Source organism: Protopterus annectens, chromosome 7.part1 (assembly GCF_019279795.1).
Source record: "Protopterus annectens isolate FY-2018-M chromosome 7.part1, PAN1.0, whole genome shotgun sequence".
NCBI classification, from domain to species: Eukaryota; Metazoa; Chordata; order Ceratodontiformes; family Protopteridae; genus Protopterus; species Protopterus annectens.
In genome coordinates this window covers 453,248,138-453,268,284 of record NC_056740.1, presented here as the reverse complement: position 1 = coordinate 453,268,284, position 20,147 = coordinate 453,248,138, and the positions used below count along the sequence as shown (strand labels likewise).

The 20,147-nt window shown below is 44.3% G+C and overlaps 1 protein-coding gene across 1 annotated transcript in view; it reads left to right on the top strand.

The window, feature by feature from the left end:
• The window catches only part of WDR82 (WD repeat domain 82), a 1,055,709-nt gene that overhangs the window by 358,502 nt on the left and 677,060 nt on the right, over positions 1 to 20,147 (top strand). The window contains exon 4 of the mRNA XM_044078920.1: positions 1,752 to 1,851. Coding sequence (XP_043934855.1) covers positions 1,752 to 1,851 — 100 coding nt within the window. The remainder of the gene's footprint in view (positions 1 to 1,751; positions 1,852 to 20,147) is intronic.

Genomic DNA, 20,147 nt, shown 5'->3' with positions numbered 1-20,147 from the left:
AGAGGGTGGTCTGTAACATGCTACAAATTGTAGAGCAGTCTTGCCTACGGTTAATTGCACCTGGATGGTCTCCGATGCATCGTGCGTTGCCACCAACCTGGAGGTGAGGGTATCTTTGATGAATATGGATACCCATCCTCCTTTCTTGGTGTTATCCGGATTTTGTGGCCGGAACGCATGATATGAGGTAAAACCTGATAGTGCCGGGGTGCTCTCAGGAGCAGTCCTGGTTACCCTCCCTCCAGCCCCCTGACTTTTCTATACTTTCTACCTATCCTCTCTTTTTTGGCCATCTCATGAGTGATATTTACATTTTACTGGAGGTGATCCACACCATGTAATTGCTTCCTATTTTGGGGGCTCCTGACATCTGGGGCAAGAAAAACTGATGTAATGGCGGCTGCATGTTTTATACCCCTGACTACCTGACGTCATGGAAGAGGTGACTGCATCCGACGGAGAAATCCCAAAACTCTGGTATTCGGGCCGACTGAGGGCTACTAACATCTACATTTATGGTAAGTGTGCACAACTGTACTTTTTACCTGAACAAGACCAAAGCCATCAGGAAAACTAACCAGCTCTGTCACCTTTCATCCCAGAACCCTGGGCAAGACGGTTTCCAAGCAAACCATCGCATGCTGGATTAGGAAAGTTATTTGCTTCTGCTACTCCCACCATGGAAAGGAACCTCCAGTGGGAATTTAGGCCCATCCACTAGACCTGTGGCCACCCACAGGGCCTTCATGAAGGGCCTAGACACAGCATCCATTTTGGAAGCAACCACTTGGGCACTATCCACACCTTCACCAAGCATTACAAACTTGACCAAGTTTCCAGAGCTAGGACAGGATTTGCCAGGGCAATCCTGCAGGGTCTTGTAGAACCCTCTTCATCTACCACCACTCTCTCGTCTGCATAAGCTGTGGTATGCTCCCACATCTAGAATACTGCAACATAGGAATAGAAGGTCATAGAATAGTTGTGTAAAATCTTACCATAACATCGATGTCCTTCTCTTCTATGTTGCAGGTCCCCCCCCCCCCACCAGTCCCCCCAGGTCCTTCTCCTTACCTGTCCTGCTTCCTCCCCACCAGTCCCCCCAGGTCCTTCTCCTTACCTGTCCTGCTTCCTGCCCCCCCAGGTCCTTTTCCTTACCTGTCCTGTCTGTATTACAGTAGGACAGTCACACACCTGGAAACCACTGGCATTTATCCTGCTGGCCTTCAAGTTCTGAGGATCGTGCATGCAGACATCACTTTTAAGGCCCCAGGTTTCTGGCCCAACGTGTGACGTCCTACGCACACTGCAACAGCCAAGCTGAAGCTTTTGTATAAGAGTCGCCTGAAGGCAGGAAATCCCGCATCTAGAATACAGCAACATGGAAGAGAGGGGCATCTATCGTTATGGTAACATTTTACACAGCTTTATTTTTTTTATATATGTTTTGACAAAAAAATGTCCAATTCAGATTCAAGGTGCAGATCTTTGGTCTTTGAGTCTAGGCATGCAGTCTGGGGGCTAGTAAGGTTCCTAATAGTTTTTCCCTAAAATTTGTCATGAGAGCATCAAACCTTTCTGAAATTAGACTTTTTTATACTGGAACAGAAATACTTCAGAGGTGATCCGCCTGAGAATGATCATTGCTAAAGGGGTAATTTAGTATCTGTTGCTTCAGCTTGTGTTTCGTATGATTTAGTTCTGTATGTTGGATTGTCTATGAAACTAAATCTGCAAGTAATTTCTTCTAGGGTGGTAGCGTTATCAATGTCTCCAGTGGATGATACATTTATCTCTGGCTCCTTGGACAAAACAATCAGACTCTGGGACCTCAGGTCTCCAAACTGTCAGGTAGGTGTGTAGTTATCACTGAGTGTATTTTGGAGTTGCAGAAGATGACACTTGTACCTCTTTGTAATACTGTATTTTCTGTGGAAACATAAGGAGCTGTTGTGTTAGAGAGTTGAATGGTGGTAGAGCAGATTTTAGTTCATAAGATTAATTTCACTAACTTTTGAGACATTCTGAATCCTGGCCATATGTATTCAGTACCAGTATTCCTAATGTGTAAGCCAACATGTAGGTACTTTGTGATTCAGTTTTACCTGTTAATGCACTCTGAACATGTAGCTTTTTGTTAGTGCTCTGTTAGTATGCACTTCAGTAGGTGGTTGTTGCAGTAGCCATGTGCTGCAGGGGTGTCAAGAATTAGAACTTTACTGCAGTATGTACGCCTGTGCAGACTTGTCATCATCTTAATGGCATGAGTATTTGAAGTATGCTTCAAGTACAGTTTTAGCCAGATTAGGATTTGGAAGTATGCTTCAACTGCAGTTTTAGCCAGATTAGGATTGAAAGTATGCTTCAACTGCAGTTTTAGCCAGATTTATTTATTTTATTTTTGTTTTATTTTACATTTGTTGACCGAGTTAGTCTAACTGGATATATGTCCATTTTCAGTAGAGAAGATGAGCTCCGAGGAAACAGTCACATATACAAAAAATAATGTATACAATGAACATTGCAGGTGCAGTACAGAGAATAATCTGAAGTCATTTGTTCATAACATATAGTGCAAAATATACAGATACAATTGGTACAATACAAAATGTAGTTGCAATACATCATAAAGAAAAAGATGGCAGCTGAATTATACAATATATTAGTATACAAGTAATCATAAAGAAAAAGTAGGAGCTGAAATTATACAATATATTAGTAAAAGTAGGAGCTGAAATTATACAATATATTAGTAAAAGTAGGAACTGAAATTATACAATATATTAGTATTGTTAATATGGGTGTCGAAGTTATCTATGGTGATACCTAGTAGTTTGGTAGTTAGATCTGGGGATACGAGTACCATTATTGGATGTTACTGTGAAGTCTTGGGGGGGGGGACTTACAAGTAGGATTAAAAAGGAGGAGGAGTTTACTTTTTGGGGAGTTCAGAAGGAGACAGCGCTGTGTAAACCATTGTTCAACTGTGTTAAACATTTTGGGTAAGGGAGTGAAGTTCAGATATAGATGTGGCTGAGCATATAAGTGTGGAATCATCTGCATATTGTATGCATGTAGCTTGGGGGATTGCTAGGTGTAGGTCGTTGATAAATCTAGAAAGCAGGGAGAGGTCCTAATATGGACCCTTGAACACCAGTGTTAACAGGCAGATGGGTAGATAGAATGTTATGCCAAAGTACAGCCTGTTGTCTGTTATCTAAGTAGGACTGGAACCATTTTATAGCTAGTGCATCTAGTGACAGGGATTTGAGGATATTAGTATCGGGTGATTTACCATATCGAATGCCTTAGATCTATAAACAGTGCAGAGGAAAGCATATTGAGGTTAGTTTTTGTTAACAGTCAGTAAAGGAAAGGAGGGCAATAGTGCTGTGGGAAGGTCTGAAAGCATGTTGAGAGTTTGAAAGTAAGCTATTTTGGATTAGGTGTTCCAGCAATTGTCTGTGGATGCATTTTTCCGTGATTGCTAAGGGAGTAGGGCTATGGGACAGTAATTGGAGAGTTCAGTAGAGTTCCCACCCTTGTGAAGGGGGAGAATATGGGATACTTTCCAGATTTTAGGCATGCGTCCTTCACTGATGGTTCTATTGATGAGAATGGAAATGGGATAGGCGATTGATTTGGCTGCCTTTTGTAGATATTCAGTGGGTAGTTGGTCTGCTGAAGGAGTGCACGGTTTCAGTTTTTGGATAAGGGTAAGAATATATGTTGTTGGGACTGGTTGGAAGAGAAATGGAGGGGGATGGGTTAGAGTTGAGTAATAGTTAAGTTCTGAGTAGATAACTGACTGGCAAGAGTTTGAATGGCCTCAGTGAAAAAGGTATTAAAGGCATTAGCAGTCTCTGGGATTCTCCTGGTCTGTGCCTTATGGGTTTGGTGTGATGGATTGACCTGGGTGTAATCATTAATACTCGCAAAGAACTTTTGTGGTTTATTATGGTGAGTCTGCTGGAATTGTAGGTAGTTTCTTTTGTCAGACAGTATAGCTTTATTTAGTTTCATTTCTCAGCTGTCTGAAGTTTTGTTGGTCTACTGAGTTTTTAGTTAAACGAATTTTATTCCAGTATTTATTTCCGAGATGAAATTTTTGTCTGGTTTCTTTTGAAAGCCATGGGGCAGATTTAGTTCTCATTCTAATAGAGTGGGTTGGGGCATGGTGGTCTAGTATGGCCAGAAAGTTGGAATTAAAGTAATAGCTTCCTACAATGTGAGGTATTTTAAGGGAGACCAGTCACATGCTCTTAGTTCTCTCTGGAAGAGATTGGGGTTGAAGTTTTTCTTGGTTCTAATTGTCCTAGATATGGTTGGATTAGGCAGATGGGAATTAAGCCTGATGGTGTAGGTTAGTGAGTGGTCACTTACATAGTCAGGGAGGGTTCCAGCTTCATATGTCTGGGCATGATTATTTGAGAATCCAATCTAAGGCACTTATTAGGGTTGTTTATCCTGGTAGGGGAGGTAATGGTTTGAGCAAAAACCAAAAAGGTTAATGTGGCTGGTAGGGTGGCTACTGCTACAACACTTGTGGTGGCAGTGTTATTACCAGGAGGAAGATGCAGATAATATAGATGGATTTGAATGTGTTAAGTTGAAGCTTGGTAATAAGAATTTCAGCGTTGGAGTCTTGAGGTAGTTTATAGTTGTAGGTAGTAATGTGTAACCTAGATTTAAATAGGATAGCTACACCACCACCTTTTTTGGTTACACGGTCAAGTCGCAAAATATAATCGGGTGGGATGACTTCATTGTCTTTAGTTACAGGTTTTAACCAAGTTTCTGTTAAACAAAATGTCAAAGGAGTAGACTTCCAAGAGAGCATGGAATTGTGCAACTTTGTTATTAATGCTACGTATGTTGAGGTGAGCTAATAAGAGTGAGTTAGGTGGTTTGGTGAGGGCATGGATAGTAGAGGGGTTGGGGTTGAGGAGTTGAGTGGTAGTAGCAGTTGTTGGGCCTGGGTGAATGTCTCCATCTTTTAAAGAGAAGAGTAGTGTTTGAAGTCTAGGAACTGGGAATTTATATAGAGGTAGAGATTTTCTGGGATTGGGAGAGTCCTATCTAATGTGGGCTATCCAATGGTATTTTGCTAGTAGATAGCTGGGTGTAGATGTTATGTTAACATGGTTAGTGAAAATAGGTAGAGGAGGAGAGGTAGGTTGAGGTAGCGAAGGTGTGAATATAATGGGTGTTCATAGGAGGTTAGCAGGTAAGCTAAAGTTAAAGGTGGTAGAAATGTAAGTATGAGTAACCTCTGTAAGAGAGCTGCGGTGGGTAGCTTATACATCTGGAAGGGTAAGTTGTTAGGTTGCTGTTCATCGTGTTACACTGCTGCAGTCATTACACTTGGGTTATCCTGCCGTCAGGCAGTCCCGCAGTCGGCCAGAGTTCCAAAGTCTTGGTCCGGCGTCGGTTGCTGTCGCTTCTTCCCTGACGTCCGTGCGCCAGGGGTATACAAGATGCAGCCAACGCCATTTTCTTCAGTCTTTCTTGCCGCGCGGTGCCCGAAGCAGAAGCAGTTTGCAAGTGCTGGTCGGCCGACTCCTGAGATTTTCGAAGTCGAATTTCAGATCTGAAGTCTTCAATAAAGCTAAGTACCCCGTTGGGGAAACTTTTCTTGCCTCAGAACGATGTCAGAAAAAGTTAATTGTATTTCTTGTGGGAAGCAAATACCTCATAAGGACTTCCACTCTTACTGTATTCCATGCCTAGTCCTTGATCACAACGTCACTGGTTGTCGCTTTTGTGCTAGATTCAACAAACGCACTATAAAAAGACGTTTTGATTTTGCTTTGCAGTACTTTGGCTGAAGGTTCAATTACACTATGCCGTCGGATCAGCCGACTTCCTCAGTACCGAAAAACCGCAAAGTCAAGGATAGACAGGCATCCGAGGTCCAAAACTGCCGACGAAACCTCTTCTAGGCCAGTCGCCGGTTCTCTGAGGCGCTTTCGCAGCCCCTGACACCCGCTACCTCAGAGCCACAGGCCGCTTCCGACTCCCACGTGGAGACAACTAGGCCTCTGGAAACTCAGGGTATTGGGCCTACAGAAACTAATCCCTCAGATGGGTCCGGAGCCGCTGAGCAGGCATCGGCTTCTGAGGGTGTTTTCAGACCCTCACAACTTACCATTAAAACAGCCAAGGCAAAGGTACCATTAAAGACAGAAACAAGTACAGCATTCTCCTGGACAGTCCTCCCATGTCTAAGAAACAGATGCTTAAAATGGCCGAAGACCTCATTACTCTAATCAGGGGTTCCCATCCCCCTCCTGAGAAAAAGGCCTAGGGAGGATACAGACTGATTCCTCTGATCAGGTTTCCATTTCCTCTGATTCCTCTTCAGACCAGGGATATTCTCTACCCCCCTATGAGGACTCTGATGCTGAAGAATCTATCCCTTCAGCCTCTCCTCCTGAGGATTACTATTTTGTGGAAACTTTGCATACCATGAGGGAGCATTTCCATTGGGAAAGTCAGGATTACTCAGAATCCAAGAAAAGGCTCAGGGATTTCCTATTATTGCCTCAGCACAGGCCCCTGGCTATTCCGCCTGTTAGACATTGTGTATGATGTGTTCTCTGAATCTAGCTTACTCCTGATTCTTTGCCCCCTGCTCCAGCCAAGCCAGACTGGTATTATAGAGTCCCTGACTCTCACAAGTTTCTTTATAAAAACCCTTCAGCTGACCCAGAAACCATTTCCCAGGGTCCAAAAGGGGTTAAGGCTTCCATTGCAAAAAATCCAGTACCCTCTGACAGAGATTCCAGAGCTTTGGATAGATGGGGGAAGAAAGTATACACCTCTGCAACTTTAGCAGTAAGAGCTTTAATTGTCAGTTTCACATGCTTAAGTACCAACAATATTTAATGGCTCAGTTAAAACAGAAAATGCTCGCAAGCTCAGAAGCTCCTGATGGTAAAGAAATGCAGGATTTATTGCATGCAGTTGAACAGGTGGGAAAACATTCTGCAGTATGGTTTTGATTCTTTAGAGGCCTCTTGTAGAGCCGCAGTTACAGATTCTGTGATTCGAAATCATGCTTGGTTAAAAGAACAGAGTTTACCGGATCATGTTAAGGCAAAATTTATTGGATGCTCCTTTACAGCATCATATCTTGTTTGGTGGTTAAGGCAGAAGAGGTGTTAAAGAAAATGGAGGATAAAGCTAAATCTATGCAAACAGTCAAGGATTTCTTACAAGTAGCCACCTCGGTTTAGCAGAAATTAGCCAACAAAGAATTGGTCCTTTCCAGTGACAGACCACAGAGAGGCAGATACAGACTCCCAAGAGGCAGATCTCAACCCCAAGGCTCAAACAGACAACGACAGTGGGGCACCAACTCCAAAAGGAGGTGAGGACACGTCTCAACCTTACAGGAAACCGTCACAATGACTTTCCCGTTCGTACGCCAAGCACGTCCCTTTTGGAAGCCCCCTTAGGGGGAAAACTAGCACTTTTTTCTCAAAACTGGCAAACAATCACCCAAGACAAATGGGTTCTGAATATTGTGACTCAAGGTTACAGGTTCCACTTTCATACTTTACCAAGGCTAAAAAGGAATGCCAGACCTGCCACAAAATCAATGGGCAGAGGCACAAAAACAAATTACAGCCCTCATGGATATGAGAACAATTCAAAAAGTACCACAACAGGAACAAGGACAAGGATTTTACTCAAGACTCTTTCTGGTACCCAAAAAGGTCAAGGCCTGGAGGCCCATACTAGACCTTTCAATTCTGAATACTTACCTGGATATTCCAAATTTCAAAATGTTGACATTACAGCAGCTTCTACCCATGCTGGGCAAGAAGGCTTGGCTTGTTACTCTGGACCACAGAGGCATACCTGCATGTCCCTAGCAGACAAAATTGCAGAAGATACCTCAGATTCAAAGCCGGGTACAATGCACTACCAATTCTCTGCACTGCCCTTTGTGAAGACCCTGGGCGCAGTAGATAAGCCAAAGTGCCTGGCAGCAGTAATTGCATTTTGCAGACAAAATGGAATTCAAATATATCCATATCTGGATGACTGCCTCATTCAAGCAGAGACAAGGGACATTCTTCTACAGCATCTGGCATTTGTAAAAAGGTTGCTAATTTCTCTAGGGTACACAGTAAACGAAAAGAAGTCAAAACTAGTGGCCTCACAGCAGATTATATTCCTGGGTGCCAGCTTAAATACAACGGCCCAGATGGCTTACCTCACGCCAGACAAGCAAGTTTAACTAATTCAATATTTTCAAATACTGGCAAGTCCCATCTCCCTGCAAGAAAAATTCTGCAGGCCCTCGGATTCATGGCATCCTGCATACTACTACTACCATATGCTAGACTGCATATGAGGAAATTACAATAGTACCTAAAAAGTGTTTGGACTCAACACACTCAGTTTAGAAGCAGTAATACCAATGATTCCCTGCCTACAACAGGAATTTCGATGGTGGGCACAGGCATGTCACCTAAGCAAGGTCAGCCTTTTACCCAACCCACAGCCAGGCAAACTCTAACAGATGCTTTGGATTGCGCCTGAGGAGCACACATGGTAGGAAAATGCATTCAGGGCAAGTGGACCACAGACCAGATGCATCTTCACATCAAAGAGATGTTGGCTGTTCAAAATGCCCTAACAGCTTTCAAGGACCTTCTGCATCCAGGACAATTATTACTAAAGACAGACAACACCACAGTAATGTACATAAACAAGCAATGGGGCACTCATTCTTATCCCCTAACAGGCAAGCCATGACCTTGTGGAACACAGCTCTAATGTATTAAGTTCACCTGCAAGCACAATTCCTGGCAGGAAAGAAAAATACTCTGGCAGACTATCTAAGCAGAAACATCATGGACCCTCACGAATGGAAATTGAATCCACAAATCTTCAGCATGGTAATGCAAAAATGGGGATGCCCAGACATAGATCTTTTTGCCTCCCCACTGAATTGCCAACTTCAAAGATTCTGCACAAGGACTTATCACAAACAAGCATGGAAAGTGGATGCTCTTTTGTTCAGCTGGAAAAACCTAAAAGTTTATGCCTTCCCACCACTGCCTCTCCTTTCAAAGGTACTCCTAAAAGCCAGACCAGAAAAAACAGATGATCCTGATTGCTCCAGACTGGCCACGCCAGCACTGGCACCCTATCTTAAGGAACTTGGCTCAAGGCCCACCATGGATTTTGCCCCAAATTCCACACCTTCTGACTAAAACCCTAAACCTGGATGCATGGCAGATACATTAGTCAAACAGGCAACACCTCTCTCTGAAGCTGTTATGGATGTCATTTTGTAGGCCAGGAGGCCGAGCACCAGGAAAGCTTACTTAGAAAAATGGAAGAGATTCTGCGCCTGGAACCAGGCTCAAAGCCTTGACCCTCTTGTTCCAAACATTCCTCAGATTTTACGATACTTACCTGAGATGCTGGACAGAGGCCTATCTTTTTCATCAATTAAGATCCACGCCTCTGCCATTTCAGCATATTACAACACGGATCCTCCTTTATTCTCTCATCCCTTGCTAAAGCAGTACCTCAGAGGGGCTAAATCATAAGACCGCCCCGGAGAGCACCAACACCTGCTTGGGACCTCAATTTTGTTATAGAAAAACTGACCACCTCAGAGTAGTACCTACCAAGGAAATTTTGGAGGCTGCAACTTTGAGTTCAGTGCACACCTTTACCAAGCACCATCACCTGCCTCTTTACTCTAAGTCTAGAGCAGGATTTGCCACTGCAGTTCTGCAGGGTCTTGTAGCCAATCCTAACTCTTTATAGACCAGCCACCCAACCTTAGCTTTGGGATTCTACCCAAGTGTAATGACTGCAGCAGTGTAACACGAACATAGTACAGTTTTGTACCTACCATAAATGTAGATGTTAGTGTTCACACTGCTGCAGTCCAGGTTACCCTCCCTCCATCCCCTCTGAACTAACTGGAGTTATCCATACTTTTCTATCCTATACAACCTTTGGGGTGTATTTTCTTGTAACTGAAGTTATTGCTTTTATTTCATACGTATATTTTTCATTAGCAATATGTATTGCCTACCTATTGGGGGCACCTGACATCTGGGGCAAGAAAAACTGAAGAAAATGGCGTCTGCTGCATCTTGTATACCCCTGGCGCACTGACGTCTGGGAAGAAGCGACAGCAACTGATGCCTAACCAAGACTTTGGAACTCTGGCCGACTGCGGGACCGCCTAACGGCAGGATAACCCAAGTGTAATGACTGCAGCAGTGTGAACACTCGAACATCTTCATTTATGGCAGGTACAAAACTGTACTTTATAGGCTTGGAGGTATACTAGGTGTGGAAGGGAATAGGTGGAGGGTGTGGTGGGAGAGAGAGGCAGTGGTAAGTGAAAGGAGGGAATTGGAGTTGAGTGGCCAATGGTGAAGGGTTTGTGATTGGTGAAAGAGGGAAGTGGTGTGGTTAGATGGTACAAGATTAGGACCCCTGGGTGGTGGGATTTGGGGGTAGGGTAGGGGAGCGGAGTGAGCCCACATGGCGAACGGAGCGGGTAGAGAAGTGAAGAAGCTAGAGAAAAACTATCAGCAAGGCTAGTAACCGAAGGAAAGTTAGGCAAGTCAGGAGTGGAAAAGATCAGAGATAAAACAGGAGTCTATGAGAAAAAAAAACAGGTGGGTGTAGACCGTTGAAGTAAAGGGTAAGTGAGAAAATAAGAGCAGGTATAGGACTTAAGAGATTTAGTGTAATTACAGAAAAAATAGAGGGATAAGCAGGAGATAAAGGATGGGATAAGGGTGCCACCTAGTGGGCAGATCTAGAATTGCAGGTAAGTGTGGAGCTAGCTGGTTTAGAACTAGGGAAGGAGTGATAGCTAGTAAAGGGGGGTTATAAAGTAGAAGAGGTTTGTTGGATGCAGGGTAGATTGGGGGGTAAAGGCTGCTGGCTGTTAGTAGCGTACTTTAGAACCTCTGAAGCAATAGTAGACGGTAGGCAGCTTTACAAGCAGGACTTGAGCAACCACATACTTTCTTGCTTCCTTGAGAGAGGGTGCAGGGAAAATGACTGAGACCACAGGTATTTCGATAGGGTCCTTTGTCGCCAGGTAGGTTCTTAGAGACTATATCAGGAACAGCGCGGTGGGGAGCAGGGTATTTTAGAGAGAGACAAATGTGGAGGAGAGAAAAAAGAGTTTGCACATAGGTAGTTATGACAATTAAACAAAAAAGCTTTACATGAAGACACAATAAAGTAACTTATATTCATGCCCTTATTTTTGAAAGAAGCTATTGGAATCACTTTTAAGCTAGTAGTACTGTGACATAAAGTAATCTAAACTATCATTTAGAGGAACTCTGAATCAGGTTTACTGAAATTGGGAACAAGCAAAAACAAAAACATATAATAGCCAAATATAAACTATACCAGCAAAAATAAAAAATAACTGGAAAGCTACCTTCGAGAGAAATGACTGTACTATGCAGGGGCAGTGAGTTTACAGTGTGGAATACAACACTGAAAAAAAAATAATGATGTCACTTACTAGAGATGCTACACCTGGAGGGCTTTCAGCTGCAATTAGAGCAAATATGGCATCCAGGGTTTTTAAAACCTTTGGTGTGTTGTACCTGAGCAATCCCTTGGGGGGTGGGGGAAGGGAAGGAAACCTTCAATTGGAATTTAAAGTAGAAGGGGAGAATCTGAGACTCTGCTAAACCTAGCTAATTATCAAGGACAGCCAAGGAAATAAGGTAAACATAGAGGCACTCTTGTTCAAGGACTGGAAGGTTTCTCCAAGAAAAACTGTGTAGGAGTACACCACAGGTGGAAGTTGTATGCTGCCTACTAGTCTGCAATGGCAGATTTTATTCTCTTTTATACTTGTATTCCCCTTTGCTCATTGTTTGCTGCACACAATATAGCTAAAGATAAAAGCAGCTGGAGACTTTGCGCCTCTGGTGTTTAGTGAAGAACAAGTATTGAGGCGGAGGGACTGAAGGCTATGACTACTCTGAGAGGAGCTAAATACCTTAACATACAACAAATTTTCAACAGTGAAACGGATGAGAGGGGTGGGGGTAGGCTAAGAGGAAGAAAGTTTACAGCTGTTGCCCCTGAGGTATGCACTCTAGATGACCTGTAACAGATTTTAACAAGGCAGAACAGTAGTTACAAAAGCTGGCACCTACACTACACAAGTGGCAACAAGGTTCCTGGAGTTAAACCTGGGGCTGCAGTCTATTTTTTGATGATTGCTGGTTAGAGTTTTCTTTGCTTTTAGCTGGAGTGAGAGGATTCCTTGCTCACACAAGTGAGGGGGGGGGGTCCAAAGTGATCAGGTCCTCAGTGGCTTAGAGATGCTACACCTGGAGAGCTTTCAGTTGCAGTTAGAGTAAATATTGAGATTGAGTATTGGCTCAGAGCATTGACTCAGCTTGAGTATTGGCACTATGCTTCAACTACAGTTTTAGCCAGACTAGGATTGGAAGTATGCTTCAGCTACAGTTTTAGCGAGGTTGAGTATTGGCAGTATGCTTCAACTGCAGGTTTAGCCAGATTCATATTGGAAGTATGCTTCAACTACAGTTTTAGCCGGATGTGTATTGGAAGTATGCTTCAACTACAGTTTTAGCCAGATTAAGCATTCCCATTGAACTGTTTTTGTGTGAAAATTATATGTAAACATAATGTCTGTCAATAAAGGTAAATGTTCCTGCAGTAGACACTCCTGACAAGGATGCTCATAGTACTTGTGCGTTCTGTCTTGGTGGATAGTACTTGTGCGTTCTGTCTTGGTGGATAGTACTTGTGCGTTCTGTCTTGGTGGATAGTACTTGTGCGTTCTGTCTTGGTGGATAGTACTTGTGCGTTCTGTCTTGGTGGATAGTACTTGTGCGTTCTGTCTTGGTGGATAGTACTTGTGCGTTCTGTCTTGGTGGATAGTACTTGTGCGTTCTGTCTTGGTGGATAGTACTTGTGCGTTCTGTCTTGGTGGATAGTACTTGTGCGTTCTGTCTTGGTGGATAGTACTTGTGCGTTCTGTCTTGGTGGATAGTACTTGTGCGTTCTGTCTTGGTGGATAGTACTTGTGCGTTCTGTCTTGGTGGACAGCACAGAATAAGATTTGGTCAGATGTGCCTTTTCCTTACTCCTAAAACTGTAAGTAGTGGGTTGAATTCTCTAAAGAATTTTTCTCAAGAATAAGCTTGTCAGTGATTTTGCACAAGAGGCCACGGTGAAGGTCTCTCTTGGTGGGCCTCTCCCCTTGGCAGAAAAAGAAATTTGGAAGAGTTTTCCAACTCCTTTGACTTCCTGTTTTTGTGGTCTGCATCGGACACTTGTACTGCTGTACCTGTCTAGGTCTTAGACCATCAGTCCAGCTCTCCTAGTACTTGTGGTGTGAACCCTCAGAAGGCTGCCAAGGCCTAGGAACCAAGCACATCCTTTCAGACCGTCAGGCTTAAGTTGCAAGGAAGGGAGAACCACACATGATGTCCTTCATGGATGCATCTGCAGTCATAACAACTGGGTTGTCCTGTCGTCAGGCAGCCCTTCGGTCGGCCGGATTCCAAAGTCCGGGTCCGGCTTCGGCTGATGTCACACTTCACCCGACGTCATCTCTGCTGGTCTTCGGGTATAAAGGCATCAGCCGACGCCATTTTCCTCAGTCTTTCTTGCCGCGTGGCGCCCGAAGCAGAAGCTGTTCGCAAGTGCCGGTCGGTCAGATCCAGAGATTACTACTACCGAATACTACTTCGAAGACTTCTAAAAAGCTAAGTACCCCGTTGGGGACTCTTTCTTGCCTCAGCCGATGTCAGAAAAAGTCAATAACTGTTTAACTTGTGGGAAACCAATACCTCATAAAGATTTCCACTCTTACTGTTTGCCTTGTTTAGGCCCAGACCACGACGTAGCAGCCTGTTCGCCTGTGCTTCATTCAACCGACGTACGCTTAGGCGTCGGTCGGAGTTTGCTGAACAGTTTTTCGGCTCAGATTTTGCGTACATTATGCCGTCGGATCCTCCGACTACCCAAATTGTTAAAAAACGCAAGGAAAAAGACCGACACTCGCGGTCCGCGGTTTCGGCGAAACCATGGTTAAGCAAACCGCGAGTGTCTCGGTTTCGGCCGAAACCGAGAAAACTGATCAAAGTACAGCTGAATCAATGACTACTACTGAGGTTCCTGCTACCTTACTTGAATCGGCCTCAGAAATTTTACCTACAACAGTGGTTACTAGTGACTTATCAGACACCATCCCTTTGGATGTCTCTACCCCAGCACGTGGTGCTGCTAGGCCTCCTGCAGCCATGTCTATTAAGGCCTTTGCCAGGGCTAAAGCAGCCAAATCTACTAAATCAGTGCCTGTTAAACCCCCCCTCAACCAGGCCCACTTCTAGTTCACAAATGCTTACTCTGGCAGAAGATTTAATATCCTTAATTAGGGGATCTCAATCTCACACAGACAGGGCCTCTCAGCCCCCAGAAAAGAGACCTAGAGCAGAGCCCCCCGAGCCTGTGTCCTCTGATTCTGCGGATGACTCAGATATTACAGACCAGCCAGAGGCTCCTTTCTCCAATTATGAAGACTCAGATGCTGAAGAATCCATTCCAGCTGCTTCTCCACCAGAAGAATTCTCCTTTGGGGAAACCTTACATGCCATGCGAGAACAATTCCAATGGCAGGGACAGGATTTCTCAAATTCCAGAAAAAGACTTAGGACTTTTTTGCACCTTCCGCAACACAGGCCCTTAGCTATACCTCCTGTCCTCTCTGTTGTGGACGATGCATTTAATGATGTCTGCACGGCACCAGATTCCTTACCTCCAGCCCCTGCCAAACCAGATAGATTTTACAGGGTACCAGACACTCATCATCACCTATACAAGGCCCCACTTGCAGACCCCGAAACTATATCCCAGGGGCCTAAGGCAGTAGCCTCGACCACAGCAAAAAACCCTATTCCTTCTGAAAGGGAAGCCAGGTCTTTAGACAGATGGGGCACAAAAGTTTACACCTCAGCTACTCTCTCAGCTAGAGCTTTAAACTGTCAGTTTCACATGATACAATACCAAGAGTTTATGCTTGATCAGTTAACTAAAAAGCTATCCTCTGATGACTCTATAGATAAGAAATATGTATTAGAAATGGTAAATAACATACAACAGGTTAGTAACCATTCCTTAAAATGTGGCTATGATGCACTGGAGGCTTCATTTAGATCAGCCATGACTGGCACAGTGATAAGAAGACATGCATGGCTGAAGGAACAGGTCTTATCATGTTAAAGCTAAGTTATTAGATGCTCCTATGGATAAGGCCAGTTTGTTTGGTACACCTGCCCAGCAGGTAATGAAGAAAATGGAAGAAAAGGCAAAATCTGTACAAGCGGTTAAAGATTTCTTGCAGGTTCAGCCCCAAGGTTTAGCAGGAACTGGCCTGCCAAAATTGGTCCTTTCCTGACTCCACAAGATCCCAAAGGGGCAGGAATAGGCGTTCCAAAGGCAGAAATCAATCCAGAGGGGTGCCTACAGAGGACGACAGTGGCAAGGTAATAACAGAGGCACAGACACAGCCACTACCACTACAACAGCACAATCACAGTGACTTGATTCTAACTCCGCCTACCAGGGAACAAATAGCAGCACCATTAGGCGGAAAATTAACCTTATTTTCAAGAACTGGCACTATATCACAAAAGACAAGTGGATTTTGCAAACCATAGACCAAGGTTACCGGTTCCACTTCCACACTTTACCAGTCAAAAGAGGAATGCCAAACCTGCCTCCAAATCTAGAAACAGAAGCTCTACAGCAGATAATGCAATTAACAAAGATGAGAGCTGTGGAAAGAGTACCAATAACAGAACAAGGCAAAGGATTCTACTCCAGACTATTCCTAGTTCCAAGAAAGGAAAAAAGTTGGAGACCTATTCTCGACCTGTCCACCATAAATACATACATCATTGTCCCAAAATTCAAAATGCTGACCCTACAGCAACTTCTTCCCATGCTGGGCAAGGAGTGTTGGCTGGTAACTCTAGATCTCAAGGAGGCATACCTGCACGTCCCCATTCGACCAATTTGCAGAAGATACCTCAGATTTCTTGCAGGATCAGAGCACTATCAATTCTCAGCATTGCCCTTTGGCTTATCTACTGCGCCCAGAGTATTCACAATATGCCTGGCATCAGTAATCGTCCACTGCAGACTACAGGAATCCAAATTTATCCATACCTGGACGACTGCCTGCTACAAGGGGACAACAAAAGCAAGCTGACAACAGATTTACAAAGGGTCATTTACTTGCTACAAGCACTGGGATACACAGTCAATTTACAAAAGTCAAGGCTGATACCATCCCAAACAAGGACATTCTTGGTGAATTGGACACAGTAAAACAAATGGCATTCCTAACTGCAGAAAAACAAAAAGAACTCCCTCTTTACTTCTTGGCACTAACAAGACAGAACAAACTAACAGCAAGAAAAGTTCTGCAGGCCTTGGGCTTCATGGCATCATGCATAATCTTGGTTCCACATGCCAGACTACATATGAGAAAACTACAGTGGTACCTAAAGAATTTATGGTCCCAACACAGGCACAGCCTAGAAGCAGAAATTCCACTAATCCCATGCCTAAAACAGGAGTTCCTATGGTGGGCTCAAGCATGCCAGTCAAACCCAGGCCTACCCTTTCACAACTATCAAGCAAGCCAAACCATCACAACAGACGCCTCAGACCTAGGATGGGGGGCTCACATGCTGGACAAATGCGTACAAGGATTGTGGACCGAGGACCAGCTTCACCTGCACATCAACCTAAAAGAAATGCTGGCAGTAAAACTGGCAATCCAAAAATTCAGACCATTTCTCAAAGAAGGCCATTTGATGATAAGGACAGACAACACCACAGTCATGTGGTACATCAACAAACAGGGAGGCACTCATTCATACCCCCTATGCAGAATGACTTTGGACCTTTGGAACCTGGTACTCAGCTACAACATCCAGTTACAGGCAATATTTGTACCAGGAAAGGAGAATACTCTAGCAGACATGTTAAGCAGAACCACCTCGGATGCTCACGAATGGATGCTACACCGGACATCTTCAAGACCATCTCAAAGAAATGGGGAATGCCACAGATAGATCTATTCGCTTCCCCTCTCAATCACCAGCTCAAAAAATTCTGCACAAGGACATTCCACCCACTTGCATGGAAAGTGGATTCGCTCTCCTTCAGCTGGAAAGGTCTGACAGCATATGCATTCCCACCTCTTCCCTTGATACACAAGGTATTACTAAAAATCAAGGAGGAACGTCCAAGGATAACCCTGATAGCTCCAAACTGGCCAAGACAACACTGGTACCCATTGCTGAGGAGCATGTCTCGGGACAAAATGTGGTTAATACCCCTGATGCCTTTAACTCAGAACAACTACAGCATCATGCATCCAAACCTAAAAACGTTGCAACTGACTGCATGGAACATCACATAGCAACTAATCCAGAACTTTCCCAAAGGGTTAAGGACATTATCCTTGAAGCCCGCAGACCTTCAACAAGAAGGAACTATGCAGGAAAATGGAAAAGGTTTGTCATTTGGAGTGCTGAAAGAGGAAAAGATGTGTCGAATATAGATATTGCTAACATTCTGGAGTATTTGGCAGAGCTTCTACATACAGGCCTGTCCTATTCCTCCATCAAGATACATGCATCAGCTATTTCAGCAGAATACAGCTTTGATCCACCTGTCTTTTCACATCCTTTACTCAGGCAGTTCCTCAGAGGGATCAAGAATGTAAAACCTCCTAGGAAACCACCATTGCCAGCTTGGGATTTGAACTTTGTGCTAGAAAAGTTGACACTTGCACCTTTTGAACCAGCAGCAACAGCAGACCTACAGCATCTATCGTGGAAAACTGCTTTCCTACTGGCAATAACCTCAGCAAGGAGGGTTTCTGAACTTCAGGCCCTAATGGCAGTACAACCCTTCCTAATCTTCCACCAAGATAGTGTCCATGAGGACTAATCCTACATTTATGCCTAAGGTGGTATCCAGAGTGTCTTTAAACCAGGCAATCCACCTACCTACCTTCTTCCCCAACCCACAAAACAGAGGGAAAGAATGCTGCATACCTTGGATGTACATAGACAGCTACGCTACTACCTGGACAGAACAAAAGTAACAGAAAAACTGACCAGCTTTTTGTAGCCTATGCAACAGGAAGGGAAGGAAAAGCTATTTCCAAACAGACAATCTCCAAATGGATAGGAAATTGCATACGATTCTGTTACTCCTTCCATGGAAAACCAATTCCACAGAACATAAGGCCTCATTCTACAAGGGCAACAGCCACTACCACAGCTTTCTTACGAGGAGTGGCAACCAAGGACATTATTGAGGCGGCTACTTGGACCTCCGTGCATACATTTGCCAAGCATTATAATTTACCTCTGTATTCCAGATCCCGAGCAGGGTTTGCCACTGCTGTACTGCAAGGGATCCTAACCACACCATAATCTATTCTTCCTCCTCTCCTAGTTGGCTATGGTATTCTACCCAGTTGTTATGACTGCAGATGCATCCATGAAGGACATAGTACAGTTTTGTACCTACCATAAATGTAGATGTCCGAACTGGATAGCATCTGCAGTCAGGATTACCCTCCCTCCTTCCCCTCTGTGGTACTCCTAGGGTATTTACCCTTCTAATAGCTAGCTGGTGGGGGGAGTCTCTTATGGTGTATTTGTTTGTATATATTTACATACATGCTTATTTTTTGTGTTTGCCTTCTATCTTTTTGGAAACATTGGCATTTACCCATAATTTAGCCTTCCAAGAGGGCAACTGGCATCTGGGGCAAGAAACACTGAGGAAAATGGCGTCGGCTGATGCCTTTATACCCGAAGACCAGCAGAGATGACGTCGGGTGAAGTGCGACATCAGCCAAAGCCGGACCCGGACTTTGGAATCCGGCCGACCGAAGGGCTGCCTGACGACAGGACAACCCAGTTGTTATGACTGCAGATGCTATCCAGTTCGGACATCTACATTTATGGTAGGTACAAAACTGTACTTTCTTCGTGTTTCATTGTTGCAGTCATCACACTTGGGTTATCTGCCTGCAGGTAGCAATCAGTCGGCCTGAATACCAGTCTTGGGATTTCTGCGTAGGATGCTGTCGCCTCTTCCATGACGTCAGGTCGTCAGGGGTATAAAGCATGCAGCCGATGCCATTACATCAGCTTTTCTTGCCGCGTAGGAGCCCGAAACAGAAGCAGTTCACAAGTGCCGGTCGGCCACTACCTGAAATTCGTTTCTCGAGTTTCAAGCCTGAAGTCTTCTAAAGCTAAGTACCCTGTTGGGGATCCTTTTTTCTTGCTCTAACCGATGTCAAAAAGTTAATTGTCTTGCCTGCGGAAAGCAAATACCTCAGAGATTTTCATTCTTACTGCGTCAGCTGTTTAGGCCCAGACCACGATGTCCTTCGCTGCCGGTTTTGTGCCTTCTTTAACGCCCGAACTATTCGTCGTCGGGCTATCTTTGTCACTAAATTCTTTTGTGCTCGTTCTCCGTATTCAGAACTGGCTTCGATAAGCCATCTGACTGCCGATCTTCTGAAAAAATGTAAGGATAAAGACAAAGACCGCATAGGTCCAAAACTGCAGACTATGCTAGTCGCCAGTACTCAGTGAGGCGCCTTTGCAGACCCTGATACCTGCTTCTACAGATTCGCAGGCCTCTGCTGAGACCCATTCAGAGTCTTGTATGCCGCGAGATGCTTCTTTGACTATGGAACCTGCGGATGTCTCTACCTTAGATGGGTCCAGAGCCGCTGTGCAAGCACTGGCTTCTGAGGATGTATTCCGACTTTCCGATGTTCGTATTAAACCCACAACTTTTTTTTGACTAAAACCGAGTTTCTTGGGCAGAGTTCACACTACGCCTAGAAAACTGGTAAAGCGCATGCTCAAGCTCCCATGCCACAGAAACAAATGCTTAAAATGGCTGAAGACCTTATTACTCTAGAGGAAGATTGCCTTCCTTCACTAAAAGACACAGAATGGAATTTCCTTCTGAGTCTACAGACCATGAGTCCAATAACTCTGATCCCTCTGATTACCAGGGCTTACCCTTATCTACCTGTGAGG